Source organism: Polyodon spathula, chromosome 1, assembly GCF_017654505.1.
Source record: "Polyodon spathula isolate WHYD16114869_AA chromosome 1, ASM1765450v1, whole genome shotgun sequence".
NCBI lineage: Eukaryota > Metazoa > Chordata > Actinopteri > Acipenseriformes > Polyodontidae > Polyodon > Polyodon spathula.
In genome coordinates this window covers 38695658-38715757 of record NC_054534.1, presented here as the reverse complement: position 1 = coordinate 38715757, position 20100 = coordinate 38695658, and the positions used below count along the sequence as shown (strand labels likewise).

At 37.8% G+C, this 20100-nt stretch overlaps 1 protein-coding gene across 2 annotated transcripts in view; it reads right to left on the bottom strand.

Moving 5' to 3' along the window:
- Positions 1-1972: 1972 nt before the first annotated feature.
- Positions 1973-20100, bottom strand: part of LOC121318440 (pikachurin-like) — a 50991-nt gene continuing 32863 nt past the window's right edge. The window contains exons 13-24 of one of the 2 annotated variants that reach the window (XM_041255119.1): positions 18466-18655; positions 12911-13036; positions 12058-12301; positions 11072-11183; positions 10401-10517; positions 10026-10206; positions 9203-9226; positions 7895-7973; positions 7663-7806; positions 7274-7357; positions 6409-6512; positions 1973-2783 (exon numbers count right to left, since the gene is read on the bottom strand). In XM_041255119.1, coding sequence (XP_041111053.1) covers positions 2629-2783; positions 6409-6512; positions 7274-7357; positions 7663-7806; positions 7895-7973; positions 9203-9226; positions 10026-10206; positions 10401-10517; positions 11072-11183; positions 12058-12301; positions 12911-13036; positions 18466-18655 — 1560 coding nt within the window. In that variant the 3' untranslated portion in view covers positions 1973-2628. The remainder of the gene's footprint in view (positions 2784-6408; positions 6513-7273; positions 7358-7662; positions 7807-7894; positions 7974-9202; positions 9227-10025; positions 10207-10400; positions 10518-11071; positions 11184-12057; positions 12302-12910; positions 13037-18465; positions 18656-20100) is intronic. The other variant, XM_041255129.1, reaches the window with a different exon arrangement.

Genomic DNA, 20100 nt, shown 5'->3' with positions numbered 1-20100 from the left:
CTGTAGCACATGAGCATTAGAAAGCTCTTTATGATTCCAAGCTAGCCTTTCATCCATATAAAGGAGATTTAGTGTTACTTGATGATCCAGCACGCACCAAAATGGACTTGACAAGGTCATTCACTGTTTTGCAAATGAGAATGGACCGTCCCTTCTCTACAAAATAATGGATCCCAGTTAGCCACAGTCACAGCTTAAAGTCACTCATCACAACCATCTGAAGCCTTTCTATGGCCTGTGGAATCCAACACAACATATTCCAGTTGGTTCCATGATACTCTCCACTGACTGCCTTGTCTGGTGCCTTGCCATTGTCACATTACTGGAAGACCAGAGAAGGACCTCCTGCCCATTCTTTCCCGTCTTGTTTTTCAGGTTCCAAGAGTGCTGGTCACAGGCAGTCACAAGATGCTTCCTCTGATCCTGTTGTGGTAGTTCCTGCCTAGCCTGCCAATTTCATCTTCCCAGATCGTGGATGAGAGCCACATTGATGTGCCAATCAGAAACACCTCGTCGGACAGTAAGAAAAAGCTTCGGTCTGGTCGTGCTGTTAGACCACCAGCAAACTTAAAAGACTATTTATGTTAGTTTATACAGTCCTTGCAATCTAGCAGTTACGAGTATACATGGGGGGGGGGGGAGTAATAATTGCTGCTATATTTCTTTATTTAGTACAGTTTAGTGTTGCTGTCTCTGCTTCTAAGCATATGTTGTTTCTTGTAACACAGAAAAAGGGACGTTTCTAACCCCCCAAGGGAGGCATGCATAGCAGAAATTTAATGCTGAGCAATGTATAGCAGCAGTGTGTTTGTTATTAGATGAACCTCATTTATTTTGTTTTATTTGTAGATTTTTTATTGGAGAATCAGTCATTTTTATTTTTGTAATATGAACCTTATGGGTTTCGCTAGGGGGACTCACTGTAAAAGTAGTGTTGTTTAGTTACATTGACAGGAAGTTACTTCATTTTTCCTGTCTTGTTGATCGGTGAGATGTAAGACAGCGATGTGAGAGAAAGTTGAACTATTGCAAGACACAGTAATTGTACAATAATAAAAAGCCTATTAGTGTTTAAATATAACCCATTTCACTTATTAACGTCTGCATCGGAGTCCTTAATAAATACCTATGCTTACAAAAGCATTCACCTGAAACTGAGTGTGCAAAAAATGTCAAACTGAGCAAACAAAAGCTTGCTTTGTTTTGAATCAGTGCTGTCGGTATCAGGTGACAGCAAGAAGGGTCATTGTATTAAACTTTCACAACCTTGCACTAGATCTCTATCTACAGAATGTGCAAAACAATGTTTTATAGATATTCATTACTGGCTCCAAAATTTGGTATTGTCACTAACAGAATCCACTTCTATTTGTCTCAACTTCTCTTAAATATTTTAAAGTTAATTCAATTCACACATAACGATATGCATTACAGCTTTTCAATGGATCGTAGCTAGTATGTAAAAGCAAGGCAGTAGGAGTAGTTACATGTTATATTGTGTTTTAAGAAGTTTAAACAAACAATAAAGGGGTGTATTCAATTTCAGTTTATTGTTTTTTAAATTGAAAAGCATCATAAATTTCCATATTCAAGAGTAGACATAACTTACAAAATTGTGTGTGCGCCAGGGAAAACAAAAAAACATCAATCACAAATATACAGTACATTTAAGACAAAGGTCCTAAAACAAATTCAAAAGAACTAGGTAATTTATTGTTTCCATACATGAAGTAATGGTGGTTGTTTTTTAATGTTTAAAATATTTTTATTTTATATATATATATATATATATATATATATATATATATATATATATAATATATAATAATATATATGATATATTATATATATATATATATAAGAGGTATTGGACGTTTGTAGGACCCAATGCTATTCTAATAACATTTGTTTAGACACTAGAATTGATCTAATAAGTTTCAAAGACGCTGTTACACTCTCTATATATTTACTGTACTAGGTACTTTAAAAAAAAAAAAAAAAAAAAAAAATTAAATATAAAATGACCCACTTTGACCTCCTGTATGTATCCTTAGGGTTCATCCTATGACTTGATCCTTTCCTTTCCTCTTCCTGCTATGGTATTTGGCAGGTCCTACTTTGCTCAAGAGCTAAATCTGAATATTTTCTATGGGGATGAAACCAACTGATCTGACCATAGAACAATAAATATATAATTGGATGGTATAGTATTTACACCTTGATACAGTAGTTCCATAGGGTTCTGAAGTATCAAGCAACTTTTAAATAGTTAGAAGAACATTTTACTGGTAACAGACGGGGTCAATTAAGAGGCATATAGTCTTGTAGTGTGCTGGTGCTGTGTTCTTCCAAACAGGCTTTTACTATAACTTAATTCTTCTGAAGAGCAGAACAAGTACTCACAGACGGTCACAGGTTGAGAAATACTCTAAGGTGTCTTTGGTTAACAGAATATCTACAAAAAGAAAGTGACGAAGCAATACTATCACTAGATGTTGTCCTTGAGAACTATAGAGAGACTCGTAAACTGGTTTCAGAACGCCCATGTACTGGAGTGCAGACCAGCACATTGGGTTCCCATGTTTTTGGTCCCAAAAGTAAGAGTCCCAAAGCAACCAGGGACAGCTGCTACTTGTTCCCACAAGTATTTATGTTTTTCCCGTCTGTCGCATCCTCCACCAGGGATATGTGGTAATCCGTAGACAAAGTGAAGTGGGATATGCACCCCACCAGGCCTCGCATGTACTGTCGGTTTGTGTGTAGAGCTATCTCCTTCATTCCTCCTGGGAAACAAGAAAATAGAGGCGGTTAACATCCGACTTCAATTACACTCTGTTACCAGTACATCAAATTTTAGACCAATGAAGAAACTAAACAAAAAGTACTATTGACTAAAATATGCAGTAAAGCATCCCACTGCTTTCTATTTTCTGTATTCAACTGCTTCACATGCTATCTTTTGTATTTAAAAATATTTTAGGCGTTTGGCCCAGTTTCTTGGGCAAATACACCTGAAGTGCCCCTGAGATGACACTGACCGGGTTTCCATGCAGCTTATAAAGTCCACCGCCATGATTTAGGTAATGTAGCAGCACATACCACATGTGGAAAACATTGTATGATTTTAAATGGTGGGTAAATCGCCTTCTCATGTTAAAAAGCTGTATAATTGACCATACAATCTGTTTATGAGATTTCAGCAGTGAAAATCCAGTTTGTGACATAACCTTGTGCAATTTTCTACTAAAGTAAGGCCATACCAAGCAGTCCTTCATTATCTGAGATCTGCTGGAAGTAGCCATGGCAAGATTCTTTGACTAAATAGAAAAACATATGTATGCAGTACAAGGAATCTAGAGACTGCACAGGGTGACATCGTTTATTCAACATTTCAAATTATTGCCATTTTACTCATAAAATGATGGTGCTTTATAGTTTGGTTGTTTTATAAGCAAGGTTATAAAAAATTACTGACGCTACTAAAAGTAAAAATGCAGCCCTTTGCAATAAATAAATAAATAATGAAGCCCTTTGCAAAGCACAGGGTTTTTTTTTTTTTTTCGTACTTTTACATTTTTGTTATCTTCGTGTTTGGTGATCAGATAGCTGATTGCTTTAAGCTTTGACTTTTCTGTCCCTTAGCTATAAGATGCAATACACTACATTAGCCTTAAGTAGCATATATCACGGATACCTACCAAGGACAAAAAAAAGTAAAGTTTGTACCAACAACCAGGACAAAAAAAGTCAAGCTTGTATCCCCAATATGTATTAAATTAGCATAGCTGGGAATTCGTTGACAGTGGCTTTATTAGTGGCGTGGACACAGTCTGAAAGGAAACCGAATCTCTGACTAGCACAAGAGCAGATGTATAATTTGAAGTGAGTCATTTGTGGAATTAAAATTGTGATGGAAGAAGAAGGGAGATGTTTGTTACTAAAATGCCTAAACCGCACAAAGCTAAACAAAGAAGCAAATAATTTGAGCATAAGGGGGTGTATGCAGCTGACAGTGGCAAAATAATGATGTGCAGATTTTGCAACTGTCTGCTGGAATGGGAGTCGAAAGACACCGTCATTAACATTAGCTGTTTATTCCTTCTGGGGAAAATTGTTTGCTTGTTTATGTCGTATTATTATGCTAATTCTTTGTTTTAAGTGGTGCAAACTTTGCACAGGAGCAAATGCTGTTATGGATTTGAATGAACGAATCTGCTTTTGTTTAAATACTGAGAAACCCCAAGCTTGTTGTATACTGCTTCAGTGCAATGGGATTGAAATACAAATCCTACTTTTTTTTTTTTTTAAATGGGTATATAGCATTATGTGCAATCGTTATGACAGCCCCACAATAGTAGGGCAGTGTGTATGTATGTATGTATATATATATATATATAATGTATTTTTATAGATGGCATGGGCATTATTTACTGTAAATAAGCAGTTAATTAGAGTGGCTGACTGTATGTTACCGTTACTGTCGATGATGAGAAATTATGATAACTAAGTTATTTTTCTGTGTGAGGTCTGTTTGTCAAAATGTAAAAAAAAAATTGGATAACATTTAATAAAAAATATTTATGTAGTTAAAACATGATGCATACTATACTATTATTGATATACTGTACATCTGTTTGGGTTGTTTTATTAACGTGTGTCTAATTATAAAACGGCATTTGTGAAAAAAATAAAACGAAAAATTACTGTAAAAAAAGAATTTCACGGGCCTCATTATAAGGATCAGAACTGCTGAAGATACGATTCTGTAGAAGAACTTGTATATATTATATATGTAAGTGTATCATAAGTTTATAATAAAATATATATGCAGTCAAAAAAATGTTTAGCAAATAATGCAAGGATAGTACACATCACTTTCTTATGGAATGTTGTTTTACTTTTATTGGTGTAATGCTATTTCATTTTTTGTTTTGTTTCTTGTAGTTTTTTGGGGGTTTTTTGTGGCCAAATGAGGCAGCTGCACTTGCAGTACTTCAGCACAAACTAAAAACTTTGTGGAAATCCAGTTTAAGAAAGCTGTATGATACTAATAGTTGCGCAATACCTGCCTGTATTTTAATATTAATTAGGCTATTTGCATTTGAATAGAATTTCTGTGGCTAAAAGAAAACTACATGAAAACACACACAATCAGAAAGTACTACCAAAATAGAGCGAGAAAAATGTGAGACTTATTTTTCCAAGAAAACTGCCCCACAGTAGTTAACATGGCAAAATGAAATACAATCATTTTGTGAATCTTTTTTTTTTTTTTGTCTGAGAGGGACTTAATGATGATTAATTATTTTTCAAATATGGCCTTATCAATGTCATCATCTTCTTTGCTTCTCATCAGTAGCCACTGAGTGCCCAATAGGATTTTTTTGCAACCCCTTCTGGAATCCAGGCTGGTGGCCGGGAGTTTGATATAAATATACAATAGCTATGCTGGATTTATAGCTTTTACTATTGCATTTTCACCAGATTAAAACTCTGTAGCTAACTGTGTTTACCACCAAACAAACCAAGATCACAGAAGAAAAATGCCTCATTATTTGGAAAGAAATAAACTGCTTATGTATGTAAAGAACTGTGTGTGTAACACTGTGACGAGGAGAGAAGGAAACTGCGGATTGGTCGTCTCTAATGGTAGGCCAGCCATCTTGGAGAAAGGGCTTAGTTGCAAGACTGCTAAACAAATCTGTTGTGATCAGCTGTGGAGCACGCAACAATTGGATAGAGTGGGCATCGTGCTGACCACAAGGAGGAGTTTGGCAGTACAAAGGGGACGCAGCTATGTGAGTACGGCCCCTTACGCTGAACTAATGCACCAGAGCGATATTGTTTTGTTTTGTAGGGTTCGCGCAGGACTGGGAGCTGTCACCACCGAGCAAGCACATACACCCGGGAGCACCACTACCTCTGTACAGCACAACACAAGCACATACCATTGCTGGTACAGGGGGTGGATTAAATATTATTTCTTGTTATTAAATAGACATTTTGCAACTGTACTTGCTGTTTGGACATCCACTTCTTCCCCACACCACTCACCTCCTGACAAACACTTTTAAAAAAAATCTTGAATATGCTGTGAAAACAATCTAGTTTAAGTAAACATGCTGGCGGTATAACAGGGTATACACATATGGCTTTTTCAAGGTTTTAAACATTTGGTGGCGATATAAAAGTAGCCCATTATTAAGTTTTCATTGAAGGTTTATAGAAATTCAATCAGGCACAGTAAAGAGAAAACACCATGTCAACTTCCCACAAAGGCATTAGGGTTAGGTTGAAGTGTTTGGAACTAGCAAACTCGGCTGACTTGCCTCCAGAGGTGAAAGGTGGACCTATGTACAGTATGCATACATGTGTGCATATATGTGCTGATTATTTACAGGAGCTTACCAACATAGAGGTCACCGTTTATGTTAAGCTGGCGCATCATCCCCGGTGATGTCCCCGTTTTTGCGCCATAGTCATCCACAGTCAGCTTCCCAGACTGTCCATCCCTGAGACAGAGAGGAGACATTAATTAGTCTCCTCCACTCCATTTATTAAACTGTCAGGCACAGATAAGGAGAAGGTTCACCAAGCCTATCATATTTTGCTAAGACTGAGGTCTTTATCTTCTCAGCTGTGACAATACAAACCACTTTTGCAATAAAAACAAATCCACTTATTAAATTCAGCAAGGTATGATATTGGGGACTAGAGCTACAGTACTGTCAATGTGATGTTGACTGCAAGTACTGTACATGCTGTGTCGACCCATTTACTGTCTGGATCTCACAAATGAGCAAATGGAATACAGTTCTCTTTGTATGTGCAGTTTTTTGGACATGGTCACATTTATGTATTTGTCAGAAGGTCAAGAGCATTTGAATTTCTCGGTTTTAAAATGTATTCCGAAATGTAAAATATAAGGACATTAAAGTGCTGATATATCACATGGAATAAAGATTGAGAGCGCAGACTATAATTACATTAGTTCCCTTGGTACCAATACGCCAGCAAACATTTACACAAGAGGACAGCTCTGAGGACCACACGTGAGTTTGGGGTTTGGGATTCTATAAATCTGTTGATTTTAGGTTTGATAGACCCACGGGGAAGGTGAGGATGGGGTGATTATCTATATAGGGTACCATAGTTCTGCAATTTGATTTGATTGCAACATAACATATATGTTATTTACTGAAGATCCAGGACTAATTCTTAATACCATATGAAATAAATGTTTTTTTTTTTTCTTTTTTGCAAGATAACTTACCGGACTGCCTTGACCCGGTGCCATCTACCATCATGGAAGGACCCATTCACCATGATGGTGGCAACCCCACTGCCCAGATTATAGCTGTAGGAAAAACCAATACACTTCTGTGATGTATTAATTCACCAACACTTTTCAGCAATTCCCACTAACCATAGCTCCAACTTTTCAACAAGGCTTATCAGGTGTGGTTCCAATGTTAACCTGAGAATTTCTCAAGAGTACAGTTCAAATAAAATTCAAACACAAATCTTAGAACTTCATTCTGATACATATCATTGAATAATAAATACAAGTGGCACTAAGATTATTATTTTTTTTCCAGTGGGGAAATTATGAAACAGCTGTCAACGCTGGAGTATATAAAACAAAAACAGACCCGAACGAACCTGAAGACGAGGGCTCCGTCCTGGAGTCCAAGGGAGATGTAGTCACTGTTGTGCCTCATGGGGCTGTCTCCTCTCCACAGTAACAGGCCATCCTTCGCAGTGGTCTTAAACCTCATGAACACGTTTGACCGAGCGCCTGACACCCTGTACAGAAACAACACATTGTTAATCTGTTGCCAAGTGAAAGGAGACTTCAATAAGTGCAGGTATTCCTTCAACTCTGATCCTTTACCTTTTCAGGCAGTCTCTGCTGTCATAGGTAAGGTAACTCCGACCAATGAACTGGGGGATTTCAATGGCTTCAGTGATTACTGTGAATGAAACATGTCTTTTTTTAAAATTTTATTTAAGGCATTTCCTTTCAGCATCCACAAGGTGTCAGACAATGGAAGGTTTTCTCAAACGCATTCAGTAGCATGCTTTTCTGTCCTGAGAAGCTTTGGTAACCTATTAAAATAATGGCCACAAATGCATTGGTATTTCATTGTTCGCAAGGTATACAGAGTATAGAAAACAGGGGTCACAGATTAATACTGCATTCAAGAAGATCATCTTACAAACACCAGCTTGGGAATAACATTTATTGGTGCCATTATTATATCATGTAACCATTTTACATTACATGCTCTCCCTGTAGGCGTGGCAAAAGGATTGTTTTTTTTATGTTAACATGCTATAATACATAAATATGTTGAACAGAAACAGTGCTTGTCAACATTAAAATTGTCAAAACAGAACATGGTCACAACAGAACAAAACAGTAATGTAAGAAACACTACATAGAACAAATGAGGTATTTCCTACATCCACCAGGGGGGAGTGTGTTGCAAGGTAAAGACTGGCAATGGTTTGAAGGCTTGAACAATTTGATGTTACTTGTAGCACACGCTAGGGCAGGTGTCCCTCCTGGTTTTTGTTCCAACTTAATTAGAACAACAATTGATAATAATTGGTCCAATTAAGTAATTTAGGACACAGTTGGAACAAAAACCAGGAGGAGCACCAGCCCTCCAGGCCTGGGATTGAACACCCCTGAAATCACTTCTCAAAGCATGCTAAACGATAGCAAAACAATGTCTAGTCAGGTGAGTACAGCTCAACCTTTTTGGTTTTTATTTTCGAAATCTACTGCCCTTTAAATTTCAACTAGCAGTTGTTAAGCTGTCTCTGCGTCCTAATAAAGAGAAAACTATGAATTAAAGACTGGGTTTAAGATTACTTTTGCTACAAATCAAAGAGATTTTAAATGGACTTGTTATCAGTGTACACTACATACTGGGTATTTTATTCTGAAAACAAAGCCTGGAAGGAATCTGTTAAAAAAAGCACACCAATAAACTACGAAACTGCAAGAATGGAATATAATTAGGATAAGGGATGAGCAGTTCATGTAATTTGTCACCTCTTGAAATAAAAAATAAGGCGAAACAGATTCAGGCTCAGTCAAAACAAGCGGCATTGCTTTGTAATTCACAGCTTTTTCAGAAAAAAAGACAGAAAAACTTCAGGGTCTTCAGCAATATCGTACAGTAAAACTTACTGTTCCGGCAGTAACTTCCACATTCTGCATAAAGGCAGCAAAAAGTAGAAAAAAGAAACAAACAAGGTGAAAGCATTGCTTTAACTATTTTTAAATGTGCATTTCTCCTGCCCTTTATACTGGACAATCTAGTTATCTATAATGTGAGCTCATACTCATACTTCAATATATAAAAGTCAAATGTAAACACTTAGACCTGCCTGAACGTAATATTAGCCCTAGTCATGTCCATAGCCTCTATTAAGCTCCATACTTGTCTCATTGGATTTCGGGCACAATCAAATCTTTTATTATTTTGCATGAGATCAGCTCAGATCTTAATCATGCTCTTTGTTCTCAAGCTGGGGCTGCTGTTGCTGTCATAAGAATCACTCAAAAGGCCTTTTTCAGGCACTTTGACAGTAGTTCCTGGATTCTCAGTGACTTTAAACAATATAAAGCCTTCTGAAAAGAAGAAACACCAAGACACGCTCTCGCTCTCTCGCTCGCTCGCTCGCTCTCTCTCTCTCTCTCTCTCTCTCTCTCTCTCTCTCTGGCCAGTGTAATGGGTGATCTAGACATAAAAGCATCATGGTTTTTACAGTCTGAAATAATTGCTACTATTTTCTAAAGGAATGCATTCTCAACTGCAGTTCCACAAGTTACAGGAACAGAATAGATAACGTTTAACTGCAAATACGAAATCAATACCTTGAATTGTCTGTGTCATATGAGCTGAAAAAATATTCAGTGAATACGATCAGTGCTTGTCATTTTGTTATTAAGGCCTAAACTAGGGCCTGAGCAACACAATGCTGTATGGTGCTGTGACCTGGATATATACCTTTCTGGCAGTGCTCCCCGTCGAAGCCCAAAGGGCAGTCACACTCATACCCGTCCTTCCTGGGTTTGCAGGAGCCTCCATTGGCACAGGGGTTCTCTACGCAAGGGTGGGCAGCATTATCCACATTGACTCCTGAAGCAAAGTCCTGGTTTAAGTGGATTGTCCGGTCATTCAGGATGACCTGTGTGAACATACAGAAATTGAGATGGGGCTCTGCTAAAAGAATAACATGAAACAACAGCAAACTAAAGTATACGATAACCAGGCATGTTGGTCTCATCATCTAGTTTCTTTTATTCTGGACAACCCGACAAAGAGCAGATATTAAACAGCAGGGGAACAACTGCACATGATAGGAATAAACAAACACAGTACCTTCTGAATGCTTCCACTGAAAGGCTTCAAGACTCCGGAATTCCTCTTGACGCTATCATAGTCTGGAAAGCCACCAATGTAGATTTGGGTGTTACACTTGATCTGAGTGAAGGCGCCCTGTTCAACAAGTGCACAAGAGTCAATCCATCTACAGAAGCTGCTTTGTAAAGGTAATGAGCATGGAATTCACATCATTTTCTTGTTTTGTTACCAAAATATCTGCAATGTCAATGCAGTGGTAGGATGTGCCGATGCACAGCCACTGCGCAGCAATACTGTGGTACCACATAGGAATTGGACAGCAAGCAATACAATATTTTGCTTATGTTGCTTAAATGCTACTGTTCTGGGCTGCTAATGGTTCTTTTAGGGTTTCTTCTGGGAGGTAAAACTGTTATCATATTGGCTTTCCAACTTTCATATGAGGGTGTTTTTTGTAATCGTTCATTTTTAATTGTGCTTGTTGTGCTTGGTATAACTATGAGAAACTGGGTTTTTTTAGTGAACCAGAACAACGATCCCCAGGGGCATAAAGTAAAGGAAATGGCATCTCTGATGAGTATGTGATACAGTAGCATGCAGTGTTTATAAAGCCCTGTCATAGCAAACGGTTTCTAAGAAATGAGGCATTGGCAGGGCGGTTGTGGAGGCTAGGTGTTAGTGCAGTGTACCTCTGCCATTCCCTCTTGTGGATTGTGGTTATCGACCTGCAGAATGCCGTTCTTGGCTGTGCGTGACACTCGCAGCTCGTGCCACTTGTTCAGGCTGACAGGCTCTTCACTCCTGTGGCGGGGGAAAAAATATTAACTGGTCTGCATTTAAAAACTACTAGGTTAACTGGAACCTCAAATCTGTGTAAATTAAAAGTAAAAAAAATAAAATAATCTATATAAAACGGGGCATGATATAATACAGACTCATCTGTACTTGTGCATGTTACTTTATTCTACAGATTATTAAAGATACAGTAATTGTTATTAATACCTGTTCAATTATCCATACAAATCGATTATGCGAACTAGTCCCAATTAGTTTGGATAATTGACTCTCTACTATATATATATACACACACACACACACACACACACACACACACACACACACAGTAGGAGTTTTAATCTTGATACTTTGTATTGATACTGTTTTGTAGTGATATGAAATTGTACTGAAAGACAATTACAAGTAATACAGAGTATTAACATAATGATATTTACTGCAAATGTTTCTTCATGCCAGCTAATGTTTAAGGTACATATATTTACTTTAATGTAATTTGACATTTTGAAAATATGTGCTTACATGTAATTGGAAGTTTGCCAAAGTGAGTCATTTACAATATTAACAGTTTTTAATTGATGTTGGTGGTGGGTTGGCAGGGCTCACTCTTTTTCATTTGAACGTTTCATTGGAAGGGGAGGGAGGGAGGGATAACTAAGAGGGTTTTCTTTTTGTTTTCAATCAGTGGTGCTGAGGATGGGTTAAAACATGTATAGTGCTACTGCCTCACACCCTGAGAAGCAGAGATAGGATAGACGAACGATGACATGGTAGTGTGCAGAAGCTCGTGTTGACCCTGCTCTAAAATGGAGGCTTCTGTCTTCTGGGCTATCAATCTAACAACTTCCACAAGCAAAATGTCTTTTAATAAGACAGGTACCTGATGACAGCAGTCCCAGAGCCACAGTCGAATCGAAACTCCACAAAGCCGTCTGCCATGTTTATGGAGATGAAGTCCTTACTAGTGGTGTCGTAGCTGTACAGGAGAACCCCGTCCTTTGAGATTGGCTGAAAGGTGATCTCAAACTCCATGAAGGAAAGGTAGTGCTGGGGTGGCATGGGCCAAGGCACGCTGGCATAAGACATCAGTGCCTCACTGAATCGTGGAAGCACCACCCAGAAGCCTGGGGAACAGCAGTTACATGTTAGTCAATGTAAGCTAGCAATCCAGTGTTTCGGTCATGCTTTCTTTTAATGGTCTATTAGCTGTTAACAGCTAGCTTACTAACATGGTAGCAGATGTGTTCTATACTTTTAAATGGTTTGTTAAAGTAACTGAAGCTAACAAAAGAGTTCCTTAAAATGTCTCCGCCAGGCACATCTACTCAATTTATAGGTCTCAAATGTTCATTTTGAAAGAAACACATTTTATAATAAACATGCAGTTCATTTCAAAAGCTGATATCTGCCACAGCACCAGGTTGAATAAAAGTCTGTTTAGAAGCCATGCATTTTGACTGTCTTGTAATTCCTGGGTCAATTCACCAGGAGAGTAAAATTGTGAAAAAAGTGTTTGCAACAAGTGAGTAAGGTTCTCCTGATCTTAGAATCCATATAATCACGCTTTGTTCAAATAAAGTGTTTGACACCAGCTGGTATAGTATTTCATGTGCAATAGATTTTCAAATCTAGTTCCTGGCTGTCATTAACAGTAGTAAACCTCTAAACCCCCACTGCCACAAGTGCAAAGGAATGGGAGGGACTGGGATACAATATATTGCATGGTGACTTACTTTCCTCACAGTGTCGTCCTCTGTATCCGAGTGGACAAAGACAGATGTAAGAATCTGCCCTGTTTGCAAAGCACATTCCACCATTAATGCAGGAGATTTCATCACACACACCACTACTGCACTCATCTAGGAATGACAAAAGAAGAGTTGGAGTTAATAAGTAAGGGATAACACATGACAGGGCGTGGGTTGTGTTGCAACACAACCCACAAGCCCTGGAGTGTGTTATCCCGCTGTAAAAGAAATACAATGAGTTCTGTCCAAAATGGCTAAAAACTTAGTGACTGTAAATATACATATACTGCTTTTAGTGAAAATGATCGAGAAAAACAAGTAATAAGGCAAATTAGAGTAGTAATAAAAAAACATATTCGGGCTCTCTATTGCCGTTAATACTTTGTGTATTGTTAATTAATTAATCGACTGTAATTAGACAAAAAAAAAGTTCCGTCGTGCATTAAGCTATATTTATGCACGGTTTAAAACCCCTCAGCAGCCAATCAGTGTGCAGCATCCGAACATTCCGTTTTATAATAATGCATAAACAGGAACCCATCTTCCCCTCTCTGTCCCCCAACAATCGCCACAACTCTCTGTGCATATTTTCTGAGGAGAAAAAAAGCAGCTAATAAAAGTGTTTCCTCCAAATTGTTATTAGCACACTATTTAATTGAAAAGAAAATCCAACTACTATGTAGATCATATAGGCTTTATTTAAGTAATTAACTTAAATATCTAATTGCTTTAACAGGCACAGACAGAACCACCCTTATCTATTAATTAATGTAAAGCACTGTTGATCGATATGTTACAACACCCTGACTGAAAACAATGCTGTCTGATTGCCAAATGATCACAGTAGAGTTGTACAGTGCACATAATGAAGATTATAAAGAATTTATTTTTAATGTTCACCATTCGCATCACCTCAGTTTAAAATCATTAAGAGCATAAACTGTTCTCAAGCTTATGTTTTTAAACTAATACTAGATTAACCTACCGGCCCCAGAATAAAAACAGGAACTGCGTATAACCAAAAATATCTTGAAGTGTTTAGCACCAAAAGAAAGGTAATTTCTTCCATGGGAAATAAAAATTGTTTTTGATCGAACTAGGAAACTTTAGCGAACGTCATAGACCTTTAACTGTCCACATTGTTGAAATTATGGTAATACCATTTTAAGGCAGAAACGGGGCAGAGGCCTTGATCCCACACCTAGCCAATGAGAACAACCAGCGGGAAGTTTGAATTCTGCCTTTGTGCAAAAAGAATAAAAAGGCAAAATGCCTTTAACCTAGTGCTCCAGTAAGTAAATACCTATGTAACAGAGTATGCTGAAATAAGGAATCGAAGCCTCGGGAAAACTTTTCCTGCTGGTTAGCCCTGACATCGCAAAGGACAGCAAACGCTGCTCTACGAATTAGAAACAATGACTTTCTACAGAGATTAAGTATACCCACTCATGTTCCTGTAATAAGCTAGCTCGCTCGCTCTCTCTCTCTCTCTCTCTCTCTCTCTCTCTCTCTCGTCGTGTGATATTAAGCATGGTTGTTAGTTTGGATGTCAGTAAAATTCACTATGAATAATTCAAAGAACGCTTAGCAGAATACATTGTTCTTGGTACCTTAGTTTTTAGTTTTGCATGTGATACTGATTGCTCATCGTAACAGTTTTGCATGTAATATTAATTGTATAATTGTGTAACTTGCTTATGGTAATATCCTGTGTACCATGTTAGTTGTTTAATTGGTTGCATGTTTAATAAATTCATTGTTTGGACAAATTCTTAGGAGTATATTCATCCATGTGTATCAACCTCAAAAAATGAACTGTATTTGATTATTCATGTGAGTGGTACAGTGCTTTACATTAGTGTGTAGACTTGGTGCGTTTTCAGAAGACGTATCAGAGAAAGGTTATGCACTATTGTGAAGCAGTTGTTGTTCAATAATTGGAAGCCCGATAAAGAATAATAACAAATCGATCTGTACCCCCCACAACTACTTTCAAATTAATAAAGCATCAATATGCAACACAGCAGTCATTACCTGCTAGCTAACTGACCACGGCGACAGACATGGCCACTATACAGGCAATCACCATTGTAGCTGAAATTAATTTCCAGTTTTTTGTATGACTACATTTGTTAAACATGTTTTAATGTAATATTTTGAACATAGGGACTGGCAGAGGGGAGTCCAGCAGCAGACGACAGGAGAGGCACTGTGAAAGTGCAAAACTAGCATTACTCCCCATCGACACCACCTTTAGCTTATGCTTTTAATTATGGCTGTTACAATCTATTAAGCCTGACTGAAACCTAGTCTCATTGAGGGGGGAGATGGCTAATATCTGCTGCCTCTGCACTGCAGGGGGCACATGCTCAGAGCATATGGACTCTAAAATCATTATTTCCACAACAACAAGAGCGCTAGCTCTGAAGGTCGTTAGAAGTTGCCTTGGGGAGCTCTATGTTCAAACGATCCCTGCGTGGGCTCTCGTCATGCACAGGATGCGCTGCGCTCTAATAATTAAAACAGACGCTTTGCCCAAGACTAACATTGCAGGGATAGCAAAACATAATAGATAATGCTTAACAATGCCAGCTTTCAGGACCGAGTTTGAGAAGCCCTGCTTTAAACGATAAATTAATAAAATAACAACATATTTTGCTCAACCGCAATTATGAAGGATCTGTACAGTACACCCTCGCTATAACGGCCTTCGTTATAAAGAACCTGCGGCTATAATGAACCTGGCCACTGGACCCCAATAAAAAACATTTTTAAAAGATAATATTGGAATGTATGTGAGGTCTGTGAAGTGCAGGAATGCTTGGAGTAGAAGGGGCTGTGTTTCACATCGGTCAAACAGCCTATGGATGACAGGCACAGACCACAGGAGCTCCTGGTGATTGGCTGTGCGCTGGGACGAGACGGGACTAACTGGAGCTAAAGACCAGTGACAGGGTGACTATTTGTTGTTGTTGTGAAGCAAAGAGAAGCGAATAAGCAGAGACAGAATAGTTCCACCTTGAGATTCTGTTTTTAAAATGTTTTAGCGTCGTAGGTTGTGGCCCACAGCAATGTGTTAATTGTTAATTAACAATTGGCAGATTGTCTTTGCTAGTGTATTAAGATTGAGTTTGGCCCTGAATCGACTGAAGTCTCATTTTTACAGCGTTTTTTGTTACAACATACACATACTCTACATCCCAGTCTGTACGCATGGGACGAAACTTCACAGTGAAGTCAAATCTTTTGGTTTAATAAGAAACATGCGCTGTGTAACTATGCCTCTGAAACGAAACTCATTCTATGTTGCAACAAAGCTGGAAACTATGTTGATCGTTTGAAAAAAGTATTAACGCAAGCCTATCTCTGTCGTGAATATAGGTTATCAAAAAACACTTGTTTTTTGGCTTGTTCAGCAATCATGCAACAAAGCAAAATTGAATTAAAAAAAAATAATAAAAAAGAAAAACAACGAAAAAAATATTAAGGATCTGATTAACTTTTCATGTCGGGTTGATCTGGAATAGTTTGGGATTCTTACAAGTTAGATTAAGATTTGGTGCACTTTGAAATGATTCATGTCAGATTGATTTTGAATAAAAGTTCAGCTTTGATTCTGGATTTGTGCTTTTTTTTCATACTGCGTTTTAATTCTTTAACAAATTGGATAAAGCAAAGGCAAAATACTGCATACATGAGATGAAGAGGTACATGTAATTCTACTTTTATTCACAATCTTATCTCATTAACTTACTCCAGCAGTTTATCATTCACTTTGATTGTCCTTTTGCTATAACAAACCCCTCGATATAACGAACAAATGGCTTGGACCCCAACAGGTTTGTTATAGCGAGGGTGTACAGTATTACTAAAGTGTGTATTTGAGCACAGCTAGTAAGCTGACTCAAGACTTTGTTAATATAATGCTTTACAAAGGGATATTTTAATGTAATCTACATTTTCCTTTCTTAACTGTTTAATACTCTAATATGTGTTTTCTGTAGGCTTGGATTTTTTTTCTGTTCACATTACTTTCCATGTTACCTATCTATTCCAGACAGCAGCTTTTAAAAGTACATTTAAAAAGCCGTTGTGTGGTAAGATGTGAACAATCAGCATTTGAAAGAAGACTAAGCAGATCCTGATAGGCGTGATTGCAAAGGCAGTAAAGGGTGATGTCATTCACCTATGGGGCCATAAACAAATGGTTTCATTTTTTAATTTATTTCTTGTGTTTTAGAAAGAAATAACTCTGCTTTACACAGGAGCAAAAAGTGGTAACCCCAAATCTCCTCAGAGAGAAGAACCAAATACTGTAAGTTATTCCAGGAAGCGTAGGCTGCACTGTGAATCGCTGATATACAGTGAGAGCGCAATCAGCTCCATTCTCATTCTGTCCCGTTCCATTTTGACTTTACAAATCAATAGTACTGGATCACATTTTAACCTTTAAACAAGCCAGATATTTAAATCCAGATGGAAGGGCCCTGGGTGCAGCTGCACAGCCAATACGATGCTAACCAGAGCGGTCAGATATCTGCATAATTACAAAAACTGTTACTCAACTTGACTGCTCCATTATACTCCTGTTCCAGATTACTAAAGTCAAGCGTGATTTATATAATGCAGCAGGAGGCTACACTAAGGTATAGTCACAGTGGCACCACATTGAAAGACAGCAGAGAGCAAGATATGCTTTTAAAATGATTTGCTTTTGTGAAGTGTTTAGTATTTTACTCTGTTAATAGCAATACATATTGTGTTTACATTTGTTTACAGCTGTATGTTGCATGTTGCTGTATACACTATAAGTATCGGAGTTTGGATGTGAACTGAATTCACTGCCTCTTTAGATGCATTTACACGCTACTTGAAACTTATTATACTGCTCTGCTTCAGAATGCTCACCAAGACGCTTCACGTTTTACTACCTTTTATCTCTCCTTTATCATGCTTTACCAAATTTATGAGGAACACAAGATTTCTAACAGTATAAAACTAGCACTACTCCGAACAATAACCCAACTGTTCTTTGTGTTGTTGCTTGCTAGGTTTATATCATTCCACTCTGAAATTACCTTTTTTACTTCAATAATTGAATGTACCACTTCACGATTACGAAGGATAAAGTATATGAAGAGCTACTTAAGAATAGTATAAACTTTGTTTACTTGTATTGGTTATAAACAGCGGAGCTACTGATGTACAGTGCATCATTTCCTGAGGGTGAGGTCCTACTTCCAGCTATTTTAATATCTGGGTGGAAGGGACTAAAACATTAAAAGCACAGTTACTATTTGCTGCAGTTACTTTTTTAAAAAGAGGCCTTGAATTGTAATATTGCTTAGTTGTTTTGCTTCAAGCTTAGGAGTGAAACATTTTTTACAAAAGGGAGACTTGTCCAAGGTCATGCAAATGATTCAGTCAGCTGACAAGCTATGATTCAGACGAAAGATATCCTGGCTCTCAGTCATGTTTTCTGTGAGATCACACTGCTTGCCTCCTTAAAGAGCCTGTAGGTATCAATAAAGTTCCCATACCAACATCAGCTCCGCTCAGCGCTCTTCCAACGGGCCATGGCCTCATGTCGATGGCTTTCCCGTTGATGGTCAGCGTCTGCACACAGCCCTGGAATGCACGGTTCACCCCAGCAGCCTTCGCCAGCCAGTACGCACCGGGGGCCCCACCCACGTAGAACGGAGTCCTGAATGTGATTTTGCTATACTGGCCCTGAGGAAAGCATTGCTCAATATTAGTTCATTAACAAAAATCATTTAAGCTGCGTACACGATTTGAGACATCTTGCTTGGAAATCGCTCTTCACTTCATCACAAAGTTAGAACAAAAACCCAATTAGTTTAAAAGTTCAGACACCATGTAAAAGACAGCAAGCTGAAGGAGCAACTTATTCTCATGTCATATTGTTGTTTTTTTTTTGGTCTGGGAAATGATTTCCTCGCAAAGAGAGAAAACGATAATTAAAGGAAAAAATAATTGCCATAAAACATAAACCTCACAAATCAGTCTGGAGTGGGAGAAACAGGACTATTAGGAAATGTAACTCAGTCAAGTATATATAAAACCTATTAGTCATAATATATTATGACATGATAATATGTATCAAATTGGTTTTGGGTTGGTAATGTATATTTTGTGACCCATAAGTTACATCCTATTTATAACAGAGTGCAGCATCTATTGAAGAATGAGCCATTATATCTAAACAGCAGTGATCGCTCTGGTTCAAGTTCATCCTATGAGAGAACAGCACCCAGGAAGACCAGTATGACTGGTTCAACTCTGTCTTATTCAAAAAACATTTCCCTCCATTGGCTGGTGGCCAATCAGGCCAAAACATTAACAGTGCTGCCCAGCTGTTGGTACCTCCAAGATTGGAAGAATCTTTGAATGACGAGTGAAGCTGTTGGTCATTGTACGACATGATAAAAGATGTAAATAATCACTTCTTTAAGGAGTGATAACCAAGGATTTAAAATCCAGTTCCTTACTTCCTATTAGCATTTGCAACATTTATTTATCCATCTGTTTTTATGGATAAATAAAATGGGATATTCATGAAACAGTTCTAGAAACGGTTCTGTTGTTAACTTCATTTAATAAGGGTCTAGAACTGTGTACTGCATATCAAACTGTGGTTTATTTATATTTAAAAAAATACTTTAAATAACTCCTGAGCTGATTGAAGCTTGTGTTTAAATGCTCATTTATTTAAGTTAAATGTATAATGTGATTATAGTATGATTTGTTGATCTTACTAAATTAATAAGCCATGCCTGAACATTACAGCACAGTGAAAATTGGGCCTAATGCTGCGGATGGTAACAAGAGATAACAAAATGGATTTTGAAGCTTTAGTCATCACTCCTTTCATGCATTTGCCAAATGCTTAAGTAGAAACAAGCAGGTTGTGGGAAACCACTAATAGGGAGCCCTCCAATATAGATTTGACTGCATTTAATTTTTGTTTGTTTTCTGTTTCTGCCCTGTTAAAAACAAAGAAAAAAGGAGAAGGGGGTCTGTGTGGTGTACTTGAAGAGACTTCTTAAAGAAATAACAAATAAAATGGCACATGGACATCGGAAAGGTGGCAGAAGCTATTGAATTGAAATGTCAGCAGTGTATACCTTTAAGAGTCTGCTGCTCTTCTAGCTATA